Genomic DNA, 23,488 nt, shown 5'->3' with positions numbered 1-23,488 from the left:
CCAAGAAGCCACCGTGCTGGAAACTGTCCCTGTCAGAAGTTTTCAGGGGGAGTTTTGGTGAGGGACATGGGCCAAGAGTGCAGACACTAACCATCTCTCCCAGCTGTCACCACAGAAGGACATTCTGTCTGTCAGGGGTTGGTTCATCACCCAGACTGAAATCTGTGTCCACCCGAGTGGCCTGGAGGAAGACGGCTCACAGAGAAGGCTGAGGTGATAATGTCATGCCTGGCTTTCTTTCTCTTGCTCCGCTGACCCACCTCTCTCTCTGGAGTGGCGGCACTCAATAAAAGGCCAATTTGCTGGGTTGGGCATACGGAGATTCTTTACCAGTGGTCTGCGGGTTCAAGACTGGTTTGGAAAGGGCCAACAGTTGTATCAGCTGCCTTTATAACACGGTACCATGTGCTGTCCCCTGCATCACTTAAGCTACTCAGCTTTAAATAATCCTTTGTTGGGGCGCCTGGGTGGCTCAGTCGGGTGAGCGTCCAACTTCAGCTCAGGTCGTGATCTCGCCGTTTGTGAGTTAGAGCCCCGCGTCGGGCTCTGTGCTGACAGTTCAGAGCCTGGAGCCTGCTTCCGATTCTGTGTCTCCTTCTCTCTCTGCTCCTCCCCAGTCATACTCTGTCTCTCTTTCTCTCTCAAAAATAAATAAACATTAAAAGCATTAAAATAACACTTTGTTTTGGAATTTGAAACTCCCATTTCTTGCTTATTAAAATCAGGCTACTCAATATCACTGGCTAAGAGTTTTCAACTGGTGGAGTCACACAGGGAAAGTGATGTTACTGTTATCTTTCTGTTCAGACTGTAGCAGGGAACAACCATGAGGATCCAGGCGTGCAGAGAAAGAAGATCTCAAAGACTGGAGGCTCACATAACTGAGTTAACAGCTCAGCTGTTACTTCCTGTGGCAGCCTGACTCCAATGTCCCCCAGCGATCCCCCTCCTAGTATGGTCCCTCCCCTTGAGCGTGGGCTGGCCTGGCAACTTCCTTCTAGCCAACAGAATATAGCAAAGGCGACAGGATGGCACTTCTGAGATTAGGCTAGAAGAGATGATGGGCTCTGCCTTGCCAGAAGACTCCATTGCTCTCTCAGCTCACACACGGATGAAGCAAGTGGCCGTCTCTCCCAGCTGTCACCACAAAAGGACATTCTGTCAGTCAGGGGTTGGTTCATCACCCAGACTGAAATCTGGGCCACCACAGCAAGCTGCAGAGAGTGGCCTCTGGTTCAACAGGTGGCAAGGATGTGAGGCCCTCAGACCAACAGCTCAAAGGAACTGAATTCTGTCAACAACCACTGAGAACCTTGGAAGCGGATCCTTGCCCCGTTGAGCTTTCGGATGAAACCCCAGCCCTGGCTGACACTCTGCCGGCAGCCCGTGACAGACTCAGAAGCAGAGCGCCCGGCTAAGCTACCCCCAGGCTCCTGAAGCACGGGGGCTGTGAAACAATCCATGTGTGCTGTTTTAAGGTGCTGAGTTTGCAGCAATTTGTCACGCGGCAATAGAATGTTAAGACACTTCCCATCTGGGTGGGTTTGGCAGGTTATTCCCCGCCTGCCCTTGAAACCTCCATTTTCTCATCTGTCAACGTGGCCTGGATAATAATAGAAATGATGATATTAATGGCTGTCTTTGGGGATTTACGTGAGAAACTGCAAACACACACACACACACACACACACACACACACACAAAAGCGTGCAATTGTTGACATCTGAGTGAGCAAGCGGTCTGGGCTCTGCCTAGGCTGGGTCTTGAAGACAGCAGGGGAGAGCAGTGGGCAGAGGTACTCAGTGGGAAGAGCAGGAATGGCTTCCCTGAAGCTACGAAGCTTGGAGTTTGGGGAGCTAAAGATGGGATGTCAAGTGAAGGCAAAGCTGGGAACTCCAGAAACCACCAAAAGAGTTCAGCCAGACAGGGCTGTAGGTTCAAAGGAAAAGCAGGAAGCAGTGCTAACAATGAGATGGAGGGAGACTTTTATAAGGTGCCAATGATGCCAGTAGGTGGGAAGGATTAAGACACTACGAGTGTTTAATTGCATAGCGGAAGTCAATTCGTGCCAAAGGCACTGGAATCCAGGGCTTGGGTGCCCACTATGGTTGGCTCTGGGTACCCACCCTCTCTTTTTGACGGAACTTCTCTCCACACCACCCATAAACCCTAGGGGACTCCTCATCAAATGCGATTCCCAACCCCCACATCAGGCTCCTCTAACATCGCCACTGGGATGTCTAAGGGGCATCTGAGATTTCAGGTGCCCAGATCTGAACTTCTGATTTCACACTCTTCCTCTAAGCTCTGCTGCAGCTGCAGCCTTCACATCTCAGTGTTGCCCTGACAGCTCGATATGGAACAGGGATGACCTTACAGGGCATACTGTTGAAGATGAGAAACGATAGTTCTTTGGAGAGGAGTTAAGATGGCGGAGCAGCATGGAGACCCTGAGTTTGTCTCATCCCTGAAACGCAGCTAGATCAGCCCCAAACCATTTTTGAACACCTAGGAAATCGATCTGGGGATTACCACAACAATCTGCATAACTTGAGCCACGGAACTCGGCAGGTATGCGGTGCAGAGAGGTGAACTGGGACAGAAAAGATGCAAAAGCATAGATTTAAGTAAAAAGAGTAAAGCGTGAACATCTTCCTTCCTCCCTCCTGCTGTCGTCACCCCTCTCCCGCCACATTATGTTCCAACTGCTGGTATCAGAAACTATAGGGCCACCTGCAGTCACCCGCCTGGGACTTACTACCTCTCTGCTGAGAAACAGATCATCTCCATCCCTTTTTGAAAAAAAAGCATACTCCAAGCAATACCATAATCAACACCCATATCCATATGCACAATTATTTCTTCAGGATAGGTTCCTAGCAGCGGGACTGTGAAGTCAAAGGACTTGCACAGAAAACATATGGTAAGAGACTGACAAATGATCCTTTAAGGTGGTTGAACCAATTCACTTTCCCACCAACAGGGGCGTGACCTCCGTGCCAGTGCTGGACATTATCAATCTTTCTAAGAATTTCCAAGAATGAGGTCCCGTCTTAATTTACAGTTTCCCGACAACCAGGGCTTGAATACATTTTCATGTATTTATTGGCCATTTGCATTTGTTCCTCAGTGGGTCGCCTCTCTGTTTTCTTGGTTTGTTTTTCTATTGGGTTATTTATCCCAAATTACCAATGGAAAATCTGAGGACTGGGGAAATTAAGTTAACTGGCTTCAAGTCCCAGCACGAGTAAGTGGCCGGGCTGGACTGGAGCGTGGTTGTATTTCTCAAAAGTGCCCATTCTCAACCACAAGGCCGGTTACTCTGCATCCCGGGTACGGTCCAGGTGAACCGATGAATGAAAACGTGAAGGCTGCATGAGGACACGGATAGCGCTCACTTGCAGTGGTGTGGCCCTTTCTGCTTTTACCTGAAACAGCCCGGCTGTCTACCGCAGTTCCCTCCAGGACGGCCACCCGGCTGACCACCGTGACTCTTGCCCTGCGCCCGCCCTGGCTGCCCGTTCGACCACATTTAGCAATTACATTGCCCCTGAAGACATCGGCAGCCAGAACTAAATAACAACCTATGGCTTATGGCCATTTCCTTAGTTAAGCCAACTGGAGCTAGACCATCCCTGGCTTTCGGTGTGATTCATTCTCCAAAACCCAAATCCAAGACTACTCTGGATCTGGCAGGGCTCAGCTGTCAACGCAGAGAGGGAACGCATAACCAGCTGCCATCAACTCATCTGACATCGTGCCAGGGCCACCTTACCATGGTTTGTGGCAGAACAACGCCTTTCTGCGGCAGAGGAGGTTTGCAGCCTTGCCCTTTGGCAAGGGCAGCCAACTTCTCAGCAGGCCGGAGAGCGCCTGAGTACCAGAGGAATGCCTTCTCTAAAAATAGAGGTCCTTTGCAGGGCTTCCTGACTAGCAGTCTTAGCGGCATCCACACCACGTCTATGCGTTCTGCGCAGGACCAGCTGCAGGCGCGGTGGGGAAGATAATCTGGGCAGAGGAGCGGCTGCTGGGCAGAGAACCCCGTAGCCTGGGGCCGTCACCAACCAGCACTGGGGCGGACCCCTCCTGAAGGCGGCTGCGGTTCGTGTTACGGGGAAACCAGGCAGCTTGGAGGTTTTGTTTGACTGGCAGGTAAATGAACCCGACTCTTGAATCACTCCAGGCTCACCAATCCTCTTGAACAGTGATTCCAGTCGTGTCTTTTGTGAACACGTTAATTAGCACGACTTGGCGCTCCCTGAGGTCAACACAGACACGACTGGAAGATAGTGCAGGGGGCCCCGGGCCCAATCAGAACTCAGTTCTACCCCCTAGTGGCCCAGCTTCGAGAAGGTGTCAGAGCCCTCATGCAGCTCTCTCAAGTCAAAAATCCCGGTTCCTATCTTTGGAAATAGCAGGGAAACGCCACTGGGTCTTCTGTGGGGTCCGAAGCAGAAGGGTCGAGGCTATCGTTTGGTTACCACACCTGGGAGTCAAAGCCTGCTTGAAGGTCACCAGGGAGAAAGGCGGGCCCGTAATGGGAAATATGTCAGTGCAGTAATGAGAAGGGAGGTGGAAGAGGGGTAGGAAAGGAACAACCAGTTGGAATGAAGTGACCGGAAAAGAAAAGAGGAAGCAAGACAAAAACAGGGTTCTGAGGACACTGAGTCTCAAAGGCCAGTTGTGCCAACAGCTTTCACAGAATCGGTGGCCCAGCACTGGTGGACCGGGCCTGTGAGGCCTTGAGGGACCCACCCCACTTCCTTCCTTGGTGATCATGAAATTCTGGGGCCTGACGGGGGGGGGTGGTGGTGAGTATTTTGGAAGATTGTTTTTTAAAGAGAGAATTGGGAAAAAGAAGCCCGAGAGTTCCTGTGACTGAGCACAGGTGATGGGGGGGGGGCCCATGGACATTATTCTAGATGCAGAAACCTAGGTGACTTTATGCTATAAACTGAATGTGTTCCCCCAAGATTCCTACGTAGAAACCTAATCTCCAACGTGATGGTATTTGGAGGTAAGACTTTTGGAAGGTGATGAGGCCACAGGAGCGGTGCCCTCGTGAATGGGATCCATGCCGTTACAGAAGGGGCTCCAGAAAGCTCCCTCAACCCATCCTGCCACGTGAGGACACATGAACCCAGAAGAAGATCCTCATTAGACACTGAATCTGCTGGTGCCTTGATCTTGGACGTCCAGAACTGTAAGAAATAAATTGCTGTTTTTTATAAGCCACTCAGTCTGTGGTGTTCTATTATAGCAGCCCGAGCTGATTAAGACATTATGTTCTTTCCAGACTTTTTCTTCTGATTGATTTGGAGTTTCATACCATTGCGGCTGGAAAAGAGGCACCAAGAGATTCCATCTTCTTGAAGGTAACGATTAAGACAGTTTGATAGAGCAAATGTCGTACTGATTTGTCACCATGCCTAGAAGGCACCTAGGGCATTTTTCTGCTCCTGGGCTGTCCTGCTGGGATGGGGCAGTTTCTGAGTCTTCTCCGAGATGGTGTAGACGCAGGCAGCCTTGGAGAGCACCAGAAAGTGGGTGTCTTGTGTCTCGGGCAGCCTCTATCCTAGGTCAGCTATCGCGCAGAAAGCAGGAAGGGCCACGGCACATTTCTTGCTTTCCCACCAGGGAAAGGATGTGTCTTTCCCACCAGGGAAAGGATGTGTCCCAGGATGCGTCTAGGGCTGCATCTGGCTTTATGACTTTCCTATCTCCTGCTGGCACGTCCTTGACGGTCACTCAGGGATCACGAGGTCGCGGGCACAGAGACCTGGGACATCCACCCGCTGCTGTTCCCATTCCCTGGTAAAACGCAAAAGTCTTGGAGCCTTCCCAACAACATTACCAACCCTTGGACACAGTTTCTCTGAGATGTAGGGATAAAGGCGGGTCCCTGAAGGTTGTGACTCGGGGTCTGTGTGCTTCCATGCATGAGTGAGCGACAGCAGGTCAATCTCAGGGCAAAGCAGTCTCTCCACGTTCCTGAGAGAAAGAGGAACATGTCTTTCTTCTCCCCATACCTCATTCATGCATTCACTCATTCATTCCACAAAGGTTTCGTGACTGCCTACCCCATGCCAGGACTGTGCTAAGCACAGGGGATACGTGGAGAGCGGAAGAGAGAGCACCTCTACCCGCATGTAGCTTATTATCTGGCGGGAAATGTCATCTTCAGTTGGCCCGCTGGATGGTACATTTATATTGTGGAGAGTGTAGTGAATTTCAGGGGGTCCTCGGTTCTTTAGCATTCCGGTCTCTTTACGATCTTCTCATTTCTTTGCCGTGTACTGAGGGTGGTGTTAATAGTTTTTAGCTGTAAAAAAGCACCGCCGACAAATACAACTTGGCCTCTGCCCATTATTGTTCCCCAAATGCCGCAAGAGCAGCGTGACGTCTTGTGACAAGAGACTAAGTCTTTGCAATTAGACAAAACTGGCTTTTATTCCCGGTTCTGCCACCACGTGAGCTTAGAGGAGGGGCTTTTTTTTTTTTTCTTTTTCTCCAAGTCATGAGATTTTAATGGAGACAAAACTGTGGCATCTCTATAAGGATTTTCTCTTTGTGGAAAAAGATGCGTTAGGACCATGAAGGCGTTTTGCCCAGCGCCTGGCACACAGGGACTGCCTGGTGAGTCTTTGGCTCCCTCCCAACACAGTGAATAATTCCTAGCCTGGAGGCCAGCTCAACCGCAGGGTTTCTCCGAGTGTGGACCACCTGAGGCAGCACTGCTAGTCTGAGGATCTAGAAATCACTTTTTTTTTTAAATGTGTATTTCTTATTTTGAGAGAGAGAGAGAGAGAGCAGGGGAGGGGGAGAGAGAGAGGGAGACACAGAATCTGAAGCAGGCTCCAGGCTCTGAGCTGTCAGCACACAGCCCAACGAGGGGGCTTGAACTCATGGACCAGGACATCATGACCTGAGCAGAAGTCAGACACGTAACTGACTGAGCCACCCAGGCGCCCCAAGAAATCACTTTTTAATGGTCAACTCTATGCATAATAGCTTTTACAGTGTGGAGTCACCTGACTCATGTCTTTCCTAAAGTACTTCCTGTGTGGCACAGGATACTTCGAATCACGGGACCTTGAGCCTTCCAGTCCTGGCTAAACCCTGCCCCCCCACTCAGCATGGTGGGGGTCACCCGAGGCACCTACCCACCCTAATACAGGAGGATGGCAAGTTCCAGCTTCTGCCATTTCTGGACAGATTGACCAGGTCTAGGACAGGTAGTACCTTTCAAGAGCCTGTTCCAGGAGGGGCTGATGAGCCTCCATGGGCAGAACTCACAAGAAACATGCCAGGCTCACTAATGTTGGAGGGTGACCTTGGGAAAGGCTGGATAAAAGCTTTTTCTGAGCCTGTCATACAGAAGCACACTGAACTTTCGGGACTCAGACTCCTCTGGTGAGTGGCTGGATTAACAGATAAATACAAACTGAGAGCAGGCTGTCACCAGGGCAGCACCTGCATGGTTGCCAGCACCCTGGGCCACACGGCCAGGGCCTGAACGCCTTGGACCGGTGGCCGCGGGGCCCACACTGGCAGGCAGTGGCACAAGGAGGGTACTTTTGGTGGACAGTGACTGAGCCTGTCCCAGCCCAGCTACTCTTTGGAGCTGTGCAGCATTAGCAGAAACGGCCGTGAGTTAAAGCCAGAAAGGAGAACACCGGGTATCAGTGAAGGCGAGCCTGTGAAACATACAAGAGACATTTCAAGGACCAGCCCGGGCTATTTGGGAGGAACGGGAGAGAGAAGGGCTGGGAATCCCCAGAGTAAGTTTCAGAGCCACAGACATGAGAATCTGCCTTTCGTTGTGATTCTCTCCTCCCCCCGAGGCCACTGTGGTTTGGGGGAAATGGGTGACATCAGTAAATGTGCGGAGATCGGGAAACAGTGTCAGTCACCCTGCCTAGGAGGATGAATCCCCTAGTCTCTGCCTTCTTGTGACATCACTGCTCCAGAATGTAGCACGCCGTGGTGCCAGATGAAAAGTTCTATTTCTAGAGGAGGCACAAAAGTGCCATTGTCTTGATGACAGACCAAGAGACCGAGGTCATTGTGTTTCCCAGCAGCCGCTGCGCCCCACTCCACATCTGTAGCCCTCTCCCTCAGCAGCAGGCAGGGCCGTCCTTGGGGTGGGGGGGTGGACTCCAAGCACCAAGTAGAATACCCGATCTCGCGTCCGTTGGGTCAAAATCCCATCCAGACTCACCAACACGAGCTTCCAAATGAGATTTTCCAGAGCGCGTGGCCAATTTTGTCAGCACTCTTCCAGAGCTGAACAGTTGCGGGGTCAGAGCAAGGTTTGAAGTGCACTTTGGGGAATACTCTCTCACGCATGACGCAGAGGGCTGGCCCCAGTTCTGAAGAGAACACACCATGTGGGTGGGTTTGATGAGTTCATGAGCACGGAGTTAGATGACATTTTTGGCCTGCTTCCGGATGAGAGATCTTTTCCAAAAGCTCGCGAGCTACATGGGGAGATGCTTCCCACCCACCTCTCTCATGAGGAGGGCACCAGATTATGTTTCCAGCCCGGCAAGAGCTTCACCCCAGGGGTGCTTGGGTGGCTCAGTTGGCTAAGTGTCTGACTCTCAGTTTCGGCTCAGGTCCTGATCTCACTTTTCGTGAGTTCGAGCCCTGTGTCAGGCTCTGTGCTGATGGTGCGGAGCCTGCTTGAGATTGACTCTCTCTGTCTCTCTCTCTGCCCCTCCCCTACTCATGTTGGCTCAGTCTCTCTCAAAATAAATAAATAAACTTTAAAAAATTAAAAAAAAAAAAGAGCTTCACCCCAAATCAGTACTATCATCCCACTTAGCCCTTCTTGTAACCAGTTATAGGAGCCATTTGGGAGCTGGCAAGAGTCAGAAATAGTCTTCGAAGGAAGGGGGAATCAAAAGAGATCAGCACAGTCCAGCTCCATCACGAAGTATGACCCAACTCCTCCGCCAAAGCACGGGTTTTAGTGACACCATGCAAGCCAGCTCACAAGTGGCCTGGGTTACCCAACAGTTGTTTTGCATCCTGGGACTTTCCTCTGAGCACACTTTGGAAGCTAAGGCCACTCGCAAATACAAAGCACCTGCTTCTGAAGACATAGCGTTGTCTAGTAAAGGACGTAATTATATCCCCGTTTTAAACGCAGATGAACTGTAACGTACAGAGTGCTCGATGTCAGGCAAGGTTGGGGAGGAGAGAACGGAGGGGTGCGGTCGGGGGAGAGGCAGACCCTGACACAGCCCTCAAGGGTGCATGCGACTTGAAATCCTATCGCAGAGGGAGATTTGGGGTGAGACTGTAGCTGAAGTCCTCTCGAGCTATGAGATTTCTATTTCTGATGACAGGGAATATTGCAGTCAGAAACTGTTAAACCCTGACACTCCCCAGACCCATGTTAAAGTTGATCCTCCACAACGGTTTGTATTTTTACTGCCCCTTGCAGCCTAAGGCTCTAAGTGGCCCTTCACACATCTAAGCAGAAGAAACTACAGATTTAAAAGACCAAGGCCCTATGGGAAGGAGGAGCCGGATCCAGAAAACCAACTTTGTCTTCGTTACCATGTAACACTGTGCCCTTCTCTTTCCAAACCTGCGCAGCCTCGTGATCCCTGGAGAACTGCCGCTTTCAAAGGAGGGTTTTTGACTCACCTTTTCTGCTTTTCTTCCCTTCAGCTGCGCATCGTTTGGCAAACGGGAAAGCGCTGCTCCCGGGGTGCCGCTCACTCTCCCCGCAGCCACGAGCCCACGAGCCCACGCCGGCGTGCCAAGACCACAAGGTCCCAATCACGGGGGATCTGCGTGAGGCCACCTGAGATCTCAGAACCCAGGAAGGCCGGGTTGGGACGCCAACATTTCTTACGGGCTATGACCTGGCCGGCTCTTTTGTCCCCTGCATTTGCGGAGGAAACAACGGTGGAGGTCATCCAAACAAGAACACGAGCTCCAAATCAAACTTGACTTTGTCTTTGCAACGCGTTCCTCGATTTCCAGGCAGTCTGCACAAAGCCGTGCTAAGACAAGCAGCATTGTTGGGGGCATTGACGGGGCGCACGCTGCTGTCTTGGCACAGAGGCGGAAGGCAAGGGCTGGAGGGCGGGGGGGCTGGAAGCGTGTTGGGACGACCCAGGGAGATACACGGAGACAGAAGTCTCCAGTGTGTGGTGGTGACTGGTGTGAGGGATAAGCGGACAAGGAGAGCTTTCTCCCTGCTCTCAGGTCCTGGCCTGACCACAGAGCGAATTACGCGCCTGGCTACTTCAGGGCAAGCTTGGGTAAAAGCCGCTTCATGACCAGGTGTCTGTAATAGCCTCTTCTGTTATTAGAAGAGTCTGTAACGGCCCCGGAAAGGGCCGTTCAGGGGGCGAGACCGAGAAAGAAGGGAACAGAAAGGACAGCGTACTGGTTGTCCCCACAGCCTCACACCTGCCTAGAGATCCCCTTGTCTTACCAATTTATTAAATTATTTCAACAAACCTGTTGTTCCAATTCTTCCAATCACTCTTAAATCTTTGCCACTACATGGATACTAGAAAAAAAAAAAATGTCTCAGTTAGCAACCTAATCCACCGGGCATGGCCAACCTGGTCCTGGGCAAGGCAAAGACTTAAAGTAACGTTCCCTTTAGTCCATGCTGTGCACAGCAACCAAGCAGACTAATAGTGTTTAGCATTCTCTGCGTGAAGCTTACGGGCAGGGCCTCCGCGGTGTTGAGCAAAGAGCCAGAGGTTTCATTAAACGTTAAGACCAACCCCGATGACCCTATTCAGAGCAGAGCAGTTAAAAGGGCTCTGAAGGCAAACTGCCTTGGTTCGAATCCCAGCTCCAGAACTTACTAGCTGTGTGATTTTGTGAAATTTGCTTAACTTCTGTGTGCCTCAGTTTCCTTATCTGTCAAAGGGGGCTACCAAATGACATCTACCTTATGCTGGAAGGATACGAGGAGTTAAAAGGAGCTTTGTGCTTGCTACTTAATCGGGTACTCAGAAGGAGCTTTATAAAAGTTTGTTAAAATACAGTTTTGTATGTAATGCCATACACAGCTTGGATTTATTCACTCAGCACTGCCGGCTTCACGACAAGACGCCCGAAGAGTCAGTTGCACGGAATACAACCAACACTGGGGAGCAGGGAACCTTGGGCCTTGTCCGCACTCACCAGGATGATCCTGAAACCTAATGGTAGCAGTGAGACTGCCGTTAAGTCACTGACCGGTAAGATGTTTTTCCGGGGAGTCTGGGCTTCTGTTGTGCGTGCGGCATGTTAGTTGTCCTTTCCACCAATATCCCTTTTCCGTCAGTGGGTCCCAGGCCCAGTGAAATCACCCAGCAAAGGACAGCTGTCAACACCATTTGTGGGCTAGGTTAGGCCTAACTCAGTAGACAGGAACACGAAAAACCCCGAACAGGAGAGAGAGAAGAGAGAAAGGGCTTTTCTGGTCCTTCTTGGGCTAAAAAGAAACTCCGAGGCACCACTGGGAGCTCCAGGGAGCTCCCAACGCTGCCTCCGGGTTTGGATTTGGCCTGCGGCGGGCTGTGAAGCCTGAGCCACCAGCCCGAGCATATTCCAACTGCATCTCATGCCCTGGAGTCTCCCCTCCCCGCCCCAGAAGTGTCAACCCGTTTGGGGGGACTCCCAACCACTTCCGTTCTGGTCAGATCTAAGGGTCCTAAAACCCTTCCCCACCCACTCCTGATCTGGGAGCATCAGGGAGCCTGATGGGGTTCCAAGTGGAAACCTGTGGTCCCAGCACTGCCCATGGCACCCTGAAGTTTGACTGCAAGTTGCAGGGCTGAGCAAAGCCTGCCGCCTAATAACGAGAAAGGCTCTGGGCCGCCGGGGCCCAGAGGGGCCCCTCCCCTCGCTCAAAGCAAAGTGCGCTGTGCCGTCCATCTCCTCTTTGGCGTCTCCCCAGCCCTTCTCCGAATGAGCTAAATGCCACGCTTCATCGATCGGTCAATAAGTCGTGTTTATTGAGCTGACGGTGTGTGCCCACCAGGGTGTGGGAGCTGTAGGGAAAGATGGATGAGGTGGGGGGGGGGGGGGGGAGAAAAACAACCCAGCACAAATGTTAGGGCTTTGTATAAGGGAAAGGACCCTATGCCTTGCTCTCCCACACACAGCCCGGCTCTTCACCTCTCTCCTCGTGCCGGGGGTCTGCTGGCCCTTCTCTCCCAAACGCTCCACCAAGACCCGGGCGCCGGCTTGACCCAGAACTAGAAAGCCCTTTTTTATGCAGTGCTGACCTCTAGAGGCTTCCAATTAAAAAGCATCCCAAAGGACCAGCTTCGTTCTACAGCCGGTTTCTCCATCTGTGGTGTTGCTGTATTTTCCTAGAAAATAAGGAGGAGGAAATGTCTCTGCTCCTTTCAACGTTACCTAATAGGAAATGCCTACCTCATTCTTAGGCTGCCTAACTACGGCTGGCCCAGATTTTCATAAATGTCAATGTTTTCTGCTCCAAAAGGGAAAAAAGGCAGGTCAGAGATAGAGCGTTTCAGAGTTACTTTCCTACTACGGATCTAAGAGGAAAAGTACAGTGCCAGCTTATCTCGGGACGCGTTTCTGGGGTTTCCAAAGTAACAGATGGCCAGGCCTGCCAAAGGGAAAGAACGTTCGCTCACCCCGATTCAGCAGGGCACCAGGCAAAACGCTGTGCCACACGCCCCTGCATACAGGCGTCAAGCCCGTACATGGTCCAAACCCCGGCACAGGGTCCAGATACCGGCTGGTGGGTTTAGTTCAGTTTACCTTGTTTGACTTCAACCCATTCATGTCCACAATGAACACTGGAAAAAAAAAAAAAAAAAAAAAAAAGCGTCCGGCCGGACCTGACTTTCCTATGGAAGCGAGATTCGTTTCTAAAGGAAATGAGACTGCGAGTTACAGTCCAAAGCAAAATACCCCAAATCTTCCTATTTTGTTGTGGCTCTTTATTCCACAGTATTGATCACAAAGAGAAGTGTAGGAAGGCAGAGAAAGTACCCTGGGACATGAGCATCTGGGCTGACATGCACCCACTATTTTGGCCCCTAGAAGGGATTCTAGGAAGATGGGCTCAAAATCAGAGAAACACAGTTCTGCCAATGTCACCACCCAGTCCTGGTTTCATGAGACACAGTTTCAGTACAAACGTTGCTTCCCACCCTCCCTAGCCCCACTAGCCAAGACGAGACACATCCCCACAATGCTAGTGCCTGGAAGGAACTTAGAAATGAGTCCACAGTCTTATTTTTACAGATGAGGAGACAAAGATGGGGGGCGGGGAGAGGTGACACGGCCACATCGCTGGTCAGGGGGGAGCCCAGGGGAGAACCTTTACCCCCAGCCAATGGATTTCAGAACGATTGGCCACAAAGGGGGAAATGTGGGTCTTTCTAACACCGGTCTCTGCAATTAGATAAAGGAGTCGAGCTACATTTTAACAAGTTTGCCTGTGGGGGCACCTGGGTGGCTCCGTCGGTTAAGCGTCCAACTTCAGCTCAGATCATGATCTCTTGGTTCATGAGTTCAAGCCCCGCATCGGGTGGGCTTTCTGCTCTCAGGGCAGAGCCTGCTTCAGACCCTCTGTCTCCCTCTCTCTCTTTGCCCCTCCCCCGCACTCTCTCTCTTTCTCAAAAAGAATGAACATTTTTTTTAAAAAAAGTTTATCTGTGAAAAGTGATCAAATAACAGTCACCAAGAAATTCCCCCAGAAGAAAGGCTTTGGCTGGGGAAGATCATGCCAGCACCGTGTTGAGGTCAGCATCGTTGACTGGGGGAGCCTGGGTGGTTCAGTCCGTTAAGTGTCTGATTCTTGGTTTCGGCTCAGGTCGTGATCTCGCGGTTCCACGAGTTCAAGTCCTACATCGGGCGTCATGCAGATGGTGAGGAGGCTGCTTGGAATTGTCTCTCTCCCTCCCTCTCTCGAAAGAAAGAAAGAGAGAAAGAAAGAAAGAAAGAAAGAAAGAAAGAAAGAAAGAAAGAAAGAAAGAAAGAATCGTTGACTGAGTGAGGCTGGGAATGCCTGCACACAACCCACTACTCACGTCCAATCTCTGACAACAGCCGTGCCAAACACAAAGAACTGCAAATGAAATTATCTAAGACACACACACCAACCTCTACGCTGTTGTCTACTGAGGCAATCTCAAATCTCATTTAACAATCTATGGAGACCTATTCATTTGGGGAAAGAAACCTGCTCTTAATCAAAGAATGGGACTTCACCACGAACTTCGGACGGATCCTTTAAATGTCACTGCTTACGAAATAGTCATAACTGGGAAGAGAGTAGTGGGGAAACAGGGTCATTCATCACAGAGTGACCACAGGTTTCCAACCGGTGCCACAAAGGATTCCTCACTATGATGGGGGAAAATAGGGTTGTCATACCCATCGTATACACACCTAAAGTACTAGGTCTGAAGGAAGACTGGGAAAGCACTAAACACCAGCCACGACATCAGCACAGATATATTAATGTCACAAAATTCAACAGCATTTGAATCATGTCAGTGGTTCACGTAGCTGCCTTCTCCCCCTCTCCCCCCCCTCCCGCCCCCGGCCATCTCCCACCCAGCCCTGACACTGGCAACCACAAGCTAGCTGACGGTCCTCATTCTTTGTCCCTTTGTTTGTGTCACATGAGGTGTCCTCTCAGACCAAACATTGTGGAGGGAGTAAAAAAGAGGCAAACACCACCATAGTTTGGAAGGCTCTTTAATAGCAAGCGTATGGTAATTACATGGGTGGATGAGATCCTCTCTCGCGGGGGAGAGAGGCAGGTGCAGATGCAGATAGGGATCGGTTTAGGATTTACACTGCCGGAGGCATCTAAAACAAAGGGCAACAATTTTTTGGCAACCCATTTCACAGTTTTGTAATGTACAAGAGATTCCGCGGAAAGGAAATATAAAGGCAAAGAAAGCATACACACCTTGCATGAAACGTTTCTGCCTAAGGAAAAAGAAACCCAAAACTGTTCCTTGATTTTGCTTCTCAAGTAGATGACTCAACCCTGCTCTCACACACCAATTAAGACTGGCCCACAGATAGTGTCGGATTTTCCCCAGGGTGGACGATTTGCTTTCTCCTCTAAAAAGCCGACAGGGGTGCACGGTACTGCTCTGTGTCTTTATCCATCTGGCTCTCAGAAGGTACTTAAAGAATGACTCTTCAGCAACAAAAACGAAACAAAAGAAAAAACCAGGGAAAGGCAGTTTTACAAAGAACAGACTATCCGCCTTCTCTGCAGTACCGAAGAATTTGAATCCAGTTCTCCGTGAATTAAATGTTTATTTTCATGTGGCCCGGTGCACGCTCTCAACGGCTTGTGCCCATTTGGCCACACAGTGCTTTACATGAGGCTTCTAACATGTAACGCTCACGGGCCCTCTATTTTTATAATACGCATTTAAATAAAAATATCGACGACAACATATTATTTAACGATTTGTCCGGGGAACACGAGCTATAGATATTTTGCCATGGACACGACGTTGCCATGGACACCAGAGGCTCCCGGCATTCTGGCAAGTTTTAGATATGCTGTATAGAATCTAAGCAACTTCAGCCTTTCGTGTCATACCTGGTGTCACAAAACCAAGATAGCTAATTGGGTCTTTGTGGAAGAGGATGAGTTTTTAACTAAAAACACAAAACAAAACAAAACAAAACACTCTCAGGCTTCTCTGGTCATCTGAAGCAATAGGCAGGGGCACCTCTTCGGGGTTGACACTCATTATAGGGAAGAGGGGTCTGTGATCCCCTTGAGATTTCATTGTGCTCTTTCTACCACCCTCGAGCACCTTGGAGTCAGTGGGCGGGCTCTGCCCTCCAGCCCCTGGCCGCCTCCACACTGAGGGCAAGATCCAGTCTGGTTCACGTTCCGCCTGCCAGGTGATGAGAGCCCTCAGATCTGTTGGCACTTTGGGAAGACAGGCTTCTCTGGCTGACGGCTGGCTTATTGAGGAAAACTCCACCATATTTGGAGGACGCGCCCGCAGTTTCCTTGGCTGGGGGGCATCTGTAAAGCCACAAAGCCACCCCCGACACAGGCCTCGCCTCTCAACATTCAGGCCATCCCTTTGAGAAAAGTGGGCTCCTAGCGTGAATGCCATGAAGACGGTTTTCCTATACCTTACGTGATAACTGCCTTCGGGCTTTTTCTTTTAAGAATCGGACTCCCTAACTCTCCCATTCTCCCTCTCGCATCTCCTCCCGCCCCAGATTAAGTCCCGCCTGTTCCCATGTGCCTCTCGAACCGTGGGAAATCAGATGTGTTCATACCGGTTTCCCAACCTGTGAATTTTCACGTGCAAGGTAGATTTCTAAAATACGAATTCCGACGACGCTCTGTAAGCACAGCCCCCCTAGGTCCATCCACTCTGTGCTCTTAGGAGACAGACACAACAGTTAGAGACGTAGTTGTGCTGGAGGAAAGGTTTCCGTTTGTATGTGAAAAATGACAGTAGCTACGAGAGGAGAGAGATTTTTCACTGAAGGACACGAAACCTAGTTCTGGCAACCAGGACACAAGGAGAATTCCTAAATCAAAGACTTTTCATGTTCTAGTCACATTAAAAAAAAAAAAAAAAAAAAAAAAAGTCCTACGTGCTGCTATGAGCCTGGGAGACTTGAGGGGACGTCTCCGTGTACTTGAATCCGGGGTGCTGGCAGGCATCGCGTGGGGTCCCACCTCCCTCCCTGGCTCCCTAACTCATTCTCCGGTTCCCCGAAGTGTGCTCAGTAGGACCGCCAGGCAGAGACAGTGACCAGTTGCCATACGGAAAATGTCTCTCAAACCCAGGATCAAGGTTTTTTCCTGTCGCCAGAGGCCTGACTTCACAGCTGGCCCACAATGACCAATAAGCTACCGATCGCCACCCCCCCACACGTGTGCCACCACCATTCGCACATCTACACGCACTCACACACATTCTCTCTCGCGCTTTTCTTTCTACTGGATGACACGGCAAAAAAGCAAAACTATTCCTCTTCCACTCTCTTCCAGCTACTCTTCAGGGAACTTATTCCACTTCCGAAGCCACCGTCTATCAGGGCACAAGGAAAAGCTATGCCTTCCAATGACGAAGCCTGCCTATCCGGGACAAGTGTGTTTCTAGATCTTCAGAAGCCTTCCTTTATCCTCTTGTCTAAGGGACAGGAAGTCATCAGCCCCTCGGGATCACGCTTGAGGGGGTTTCAACACTCACAGACCAACAGAAACATACTCCAAGGTGGTCCTGTGGCCAGGATCCTCAGGTTAGCATCTTGGCGTGATTCAAAACGTATTTCTTTCTCATTTCCCTAAAGCTTTCCTTGACGGTTGCTCTCCACACACACACACACACACGTCATAAGGCAGTGATGGGGCGACTGTGGTGGAAGCAGGAAGGGAAAACACCCCTTGTTTCAGGCAAGTTAGGTGATTTGCCCAAGGTCACACGGTCACCGGCAGAGCCAGGACTAGAACCCAGGTCTCTGTCCTGACTCCTGGGCCAGCGCTCCTTCCGCTGCACCACACTGCCTCTTCGTGAGTGTTCTATGTTCGGGAAAGTCAGGAATGTGTCTAACTATGGAACCTCTTCCGTGACAACCACCGCAGGCGGCCTGCCTCGCTGACCCATCCGGGTGGAGCTCTGCACCAGGCGAGCTCTGACGCCGCACGCGACCCGCACACACAATGCACAGCCAGGTGGGCGTGAGCGTGTGCACGGGCGCGGGTGTGCACAATCAGAGGAAAGGAAGTTGGAGAGGAAACAGTCCGATGTGCTGACGCCATCAGTGGTCTGGCCTTGGAAATAAGTAACATGCAGCAATGGCATCCTCAACCCCTCGGGCAGAACAAAGACGAGATTTCTCCTCAGCCCAGTGACCCGGCTGAGCTGACCTCGGGGCGGTTTTTATAAACAGAGACATTAACATAATAATACCAGAGCGCATTTGGTCAAAGCCTAAACGCTTTCTCATAAAATACATTTTTCTATTAACGTCCACGTTCGAACGTATGGAAACTCAGATTTTGAGCCTCTCCGTGTAAAATTCCAGTGTCCCTCGTCAAGCTTCTTCATTTCAGTGGCAGAAGTCATTCTTACTCTTTCAGCCCGTGGAGTCAACACGGTGTCAACACAGAGGCCACCACACTTGAGTGGCATCTACAGAACACAATCACCTGCGCTCGGGTACGGGGCCGGTCGGAACACGGGGAGCAAAGCACGGGATACGCTCACCCCGCTGGATGAAACACCAAGGTGTGTCGTGTGAACAGGCGACTCGGAGGGACATCATCCCACTGGAAGCTCACCTTCGATATGGTTTTTCCAAGCAAGGAAAAACACGCGGGTACCGAAGCACGGATGGAAACCACCGCATTGTTTTACCCGATGACTTAAAACCGCAGCGCGCGGTTCTGCCACGAGCAGCCGTGCTCGTCACGGCACCAATCAATTAAACAGAAAATGTTAGCTAAGCAGGTTGACACTGACATGCCTGGAAGATACACCAGACTCCCATAAGCTCTGTGCTGTCCGCTGCTGCTGCTTTTATTTTTAATCCCAAACTATGACCACCTCGCAGGCATGTGTGTGCATGTTAAAATTCCCACCCCAGATGCTACGTTTAGTTAAGGGTTGTGGAAGAGGCATTCTGCGTCCTAAGTTATCGGCACGAGAGATGCAGAGAGGTCCAAGAAAATGAATTACTTTAAATAACTCCACCTTAGCGTTCCAAAGGATTTCCCTTGGAAACGTTATTTGTTGGCTGAATACTGACAGCAGTGTTTCCAATTATTAAGTAGCTGTTTCTGTGAGTTGTCTTAGTAGTTTGATCATTAGAACTTCCCCCCTTTGAACCAAGCTAACCCACGACTGAAAGATTCTCATGTTCCGATCGCTTTAAAAAGTCACGGCAGTTAGGTTCCTCGAAGCACCTGATGACATTTGTTTTTTTTTTTTTTAATAAATTATACGGTGGGATCCTTTTCTTGACTTTTCTTTTTTAAAGAATAAAAGACAAATTAAGAAAGTAAAGAAGGATTCCATCACATTAAAAAAAAAAATTTATCCTGGTTTATTTCCCCGTTAAATCTATCTATGGCTTCAAAGTTTAAGTGGCACTTGGATTCTGAATGTTTTCATGATTTAACAAGTTGCCATCTGGTTATAAAGAGAGAACGGAAATGTTTCATTTCATATGTGGGACGGTTTATAAACATTTTAAAGAAATCAATAATTTATGTCACCCCATCTATATTTTCCGCTATTAGATTTTAAAAGTGGCTTTGGAATTAGCATGTTTTGAAATAACTGAACATGCAAGTCATGTTTGCACCTAACCATGAACCAGCTGCAATCTATCCAGGTAACTTAGTGATGGCGGAACACTTAAGCAAAGGCTTCTTTGCCTCTCTTACCCTCTTCATCCAAAAGCTCAGTGATTATCCTTTTCTGCCCTTGTATTTGCACTTGTGCAGTTTAATGACTAGGTATTAAAACTCATGCCTTATAAGCAAATTCCTTCACTCATGGACACTTAAAAAGTACGTAAAAAGTGCAGACTGCATTTCTTCTCTGCCATGCTTTTCCCCTCAATAATGTCGCCTGTGAGGACTCAAAACATAATCCTTAATACATTCCGAGTTCTCTACGTTCGAGTCAGTGAAAGTGAGTTCTTCAACACAAACTCAGGAGAGAACGGTCAGCCACAAAATGGACTCTAACTTCAAAATGGCAAAGGCTACCGAGACAACTCCATAGAAACCCACGGAAACGGAAGTAAACTTCAGGTCACTTCTGAGCAAAGCTCATCCCAGAAATTTTGTGGTCAATAAAAAGGTACTTGGTTTGAATTTGGATGCTGGGAGCCAGACGTCCTGTTTCGAAGTGCTAACGCAAAATGCTAACCCAGGAGCACGCAACCCCACCTCAGGTACCGGGGGTTTACTCTCCTCGGTGGGAGCCCTCGGAAGTTTACTGCTGACTGACCCCCATTTGGGGGTGGTCCGCCTCTGGCTCCTCCTCTTCCACGTCTGCACTGTACTCTTCAAATGCATCATCGTCTGCATCCGGAAGCCCCAGTAACTACAGGAGAGAGAAGAGAACCAGCCGTGAGTACCAAGTGGCCCGCGGGCAGGAAGGTAATCAAAGACGTCTGATCCCAATTCAACAGCACCTGACAGGACTTAGCACAGCACCGATGGATTCCCCACTGGTGTGAACTGTGCCTACGATTACTTTTATAACCGTATTGGGTGGAAATGTCAAAGCTTTAATGGGCTGGTGCCCAAAAGGCTAAGTTTTCTTGGGGAGCCTGGAGATTTCTCTACTTTTAAGTACCAAAGCATGGCACCACACCCCCATGTACAATAACAGAGTGTCTGTGCACACACACACACATCTGGGATGTCAGATGTCAGCAGAAGTACAATGGACAGTGCTGACGGTTCCATCAAGATGACCAAAATCTATCCCCCTCCATTTTCCGACCTAAAAACATGTGCTGCCAGCATTTGTCACACACAGAAAAACGTGAAAACCACTAAAAGATGTAACAAAATAACAAAATCTATTTAACGAAATATTTAACAAATCACAGTGGATCTGTAAGATGGGATCTCATATACCCACTTACAAGAGTATTCTGGGTAACTTAACGATACAAGAATATGCTCCTAAATGTAAAAAGACATGATAAAAATTGCATTTTCAGTGCAATACAGATTTTCTTCAAATTTATACACAAATGCCCAGAAAAAAAAGACTTTGACAAAATACATCCACATTTCAGAAGCGTTGTTTTTAGACAATGAGGTAATGGGTACGTTTTTATTTCCTTTTTATCTTTTTTATTTTCCAGAGGCTCTGTAATTATCATCAGGGAAATTCACAATAAATACACAGTAAACGTTTTCTTAAAGCACTGACTGGTCTTCGGTTAGAAGCTTGAGTGCCATTTGCTGGGTCTGATCGGTATGAATGAAAAACTCTGGTGCCGGCAGGAAGCCATGGCCTTGGGTCCTCCTGGGCCCCGACCGTGATCACGGTGCTTCCAATCCCAGAGCTTCTCGGTGAGACTTACGGTCACTGCATGCGACTGCCCTGACTTTCTCATGTGGTGGCCCTCTTGGCTGATCACTTTCAGGCAACTTCACTGAATGGCCCTATGAGCCAAACTAACTGCCTTAAGCCACTCGAATAAGTTAGATCATTCTGTTTACTTTGCATGACCCCCCAGTGCCCTGCAACCCGTGCTCCCTTCCCCTGTCTTCCCAGCCTCTCCCCCAATGCTTAAACGAGTCAAGGACGAGCAGAATCCCAATCAAAAGGATGCCTTTACCCTGAAGTTCTCCAACGGCAACCCTCACCGGTCTCACAGAGCCCTATGAACACACTCAGGACCAGATCATCTGCCAGGCCCTGGGTCATGTTATACGTGTGGCCTGGTGAGGCAGGCATGGCCAGCTGCAGTCACACGCTTTCCCCTCAGAGCCCAGAGTGCTGCGGATGTCTCAAAGAGCCACTGTTGGCTTGGAGGGGTGAGGCAGGAGGAGCGCATCCCCGCTAGCCTGGCCAGTGTGGAGCGATGTCGCGTATGCTTGGGGGAAGCAAGAAGCCCCTTTCTCCCACTGCTGTCTCCCTCTCACATCTTAGGAGAGTGAGCAAAGGATCATCTTTTCCCCTAAAGAGAGAGAAAAGATGGCCACAATGGACACAGATGACGAGTATTTTGATGTTCAATTTTTATTTGAAGAGATGCTTGGTGACACGGCAAAACGTGAAAGCATCAAATGGGTGGTAAAACAGAAGTATTGTTGCCCCTACGGAGAACCCCAGCATCGCCAAAATGCCAACTGCAGATGCGTTAATTCGGCAATAAATGTGACTCCTCACTGCCCCGAAGGGATACCCCCTTAAAAGAGGAGTGGCCAAGGAGTTCTCTCTCACTTAAAGAATCTGACTGGTAGTGGCTGCCTGGAGCCCTGGGTTGAGGATTCCAAGGGGCTCAGTGGGAAAGATGGTGGTCCATTAGCAATGGTGGCCATGGGTAAAGAGGCTGTGGTGGAGGTATGCATCTACACGTTTGCCATCTTGTCCTGAAGACACGTGCCCGCCATTATTCTTTCTCACGACACGTGTAGGTAATTCACACGGACCCAAACCATAGGTAGCCCTCGACACCCTTCTTCTCCTCGGCTTAGGGTGGTTTGTAGAAGAGGTCCCAGCGAGCCATGAAACCATTACCACAACTCTTCCCCTCTCTCCTCTTCCTAGCTCCCTATCTTACCTTTAGGTGAATCCAAAGGACATAGTTTTAGGTCTAGAGCATCAGCCACACATGAGGCCCTTCCCTTCCATGGGAAATACGTGCATGCTACGTCTAGAACTGCTCACCCCCTGCCCTGAGAGGAGGCAGAAAGAACAGAAGCAGTTCTCAGCGGACCTCCCCGACTTCCCAGGCAACTTTAGTGCAGCGTCTGCAGATTCACGAGAGGCTGTGTGAAAAAGGCACTGGACCTGGCATCCGGAAGGTACGGCTCTAGCTGGGGACCTCTGCCACGCCACTACCTTGGTTGAGCCTCGGCGTCCTTCTCTGGAAGGTGGGAACCATGACACCTGCTCTGCGTCCAGAGAAAGTCTGGAGATTAAACGAGACAGTGAGTGTGGCCACGGTCAGCAAACCGTAGAGCCCCGTGTGAATTATTCAGTGGCTTCTCGTTGTGAGGCACAGCAGTGCAGGTCGCCTGGGTGGCTCGGTCGGCTAAGCATCTGACTCTTGATTTCGGCTCAGGTCATGATCTCACGGTTCGTGAGATGGAGCCCCGCGTGGGGCTCTGCGCTGACAGCGCGGAGCCTGCTTGGGAGTCTCCGTCTCCCTCTCTCTCTCTCTCTCCCCCTCCCCTGCTCACACGCACGCACCACGCATGTGCTTTCTCTAAACAAACACACACACAAACACACTTTAAAAAAATAATAATAAAGCACAGCAGTTCAGTTATTCAAGGGGGAGTGCCGGCTGCATCTGGACGGCCTCCAGCCCGCGCTCCTCCCTTGCCCCTCGGCTGTGCTCGCTTCTGGGTCACCTCACTGGTAATCAGTACTCTAAGAAGTGTAAAGAGAAGGAAGGAAGAAACTCCATTCTGTTAGCCTCTTCATCTGATTCTCAGACTTACAATCACAGCCTTCCATCCAACCCACCAATTTGATCACGCTTCAGATGTAATAATAATAATAATAGTCAATACTGGTCATGTTACCGTCTTCTAGGCATGGGAGTTAAGCAGCTTTACATATATTAATTCCATTGGTTCCTCGGAATAGCCCCAGGCCCTATGATTATCACCCTATTGCAGATAAGACCTAGAGAGGTTGAGTCACTCGCACGCGCGGAGTTACCCAGTTAGTGTCGGAGCCAGAATTCAAACCCAGGCCATCAGACTGCAGACTACAACCTGACCACCAGGTACTCAGGAGGTTCCCTTCCAGCTGGCGATGCTGTTCCTTCA

The 23,488-nt window shown here is 49.9% G+C and overlaps 1 protein-coding gene and 1 long non-coding RNA gene across 4 annotated transcripts in view; one reads left to right on the top strand and one right to left on the bottom strand.

The window, feature by feature from the left end:
- Positions 1-5,237: 5,237 nt before the first annotated feature.
- Positions 5,238-13,858, top strand: LOC123606638. Of its 3 annotated transcripts, XR_006716405.1 has the most exons (4): positions 6,900-8,312; positions 9,452-9,570; positions 9,682-11,219; positions 13,817-13,858. It is a non-coding gene; the product is annotated as an uncharacterized LOC123606638 (long non-coding RNA). The 3 variants fall into 3 exon arrangements; XR_006716403.1 differs by lacking the exons at positions 6,900-8,312; positions 9,452-9,570 and adding an exon at positions 5,238-5,375; XR_006716404.1 differs by having other exon boundaries at positions 9,452-11,219.
- An 832-nt stretch (positions 13,859-14,690) lies between these two features.
- The window catches only part of MTURN (maturin, neural progenitor differentiation regulator homolog), a 29,420-nt gene continuing 20,622 nt past the window's right edge, over positions 14,691-23,488 (bottom strand). The window contains exon 3 of the mRNA XM_045495199.1: positions 14,691-20,066. Within this exon, the coding sequence (XP_045351155.1) occupies positions 19,956-20,066 (111 nt within the window). The 3' untranslated portion in view covers positions 14,691-19,955. The remainder of the gene's footprint in view (positions 20,067-23,488) is intronic.

The sequence above is a fragment of the Leopardus geoffroyi genome, chromosome A2 (assembly GCF_018350155.1).
Source record: "Leopardus geoffroyi isolate Oge1 chromosome A2, O.geoffroyi_Oge1_pat1.0, whole genome shotgun sequence".
NCBI classification, from domain to species: Eukaryota; Metazoa; Chordata; class Mammalia; order Carnivora; family Felidae; genus Leopardus; species Leopardus geoffroyi.
Note: the sequence above shows the minus strand (reverse complement) of the source record. Positions and strands in the feature narration are given on the sequence as shown.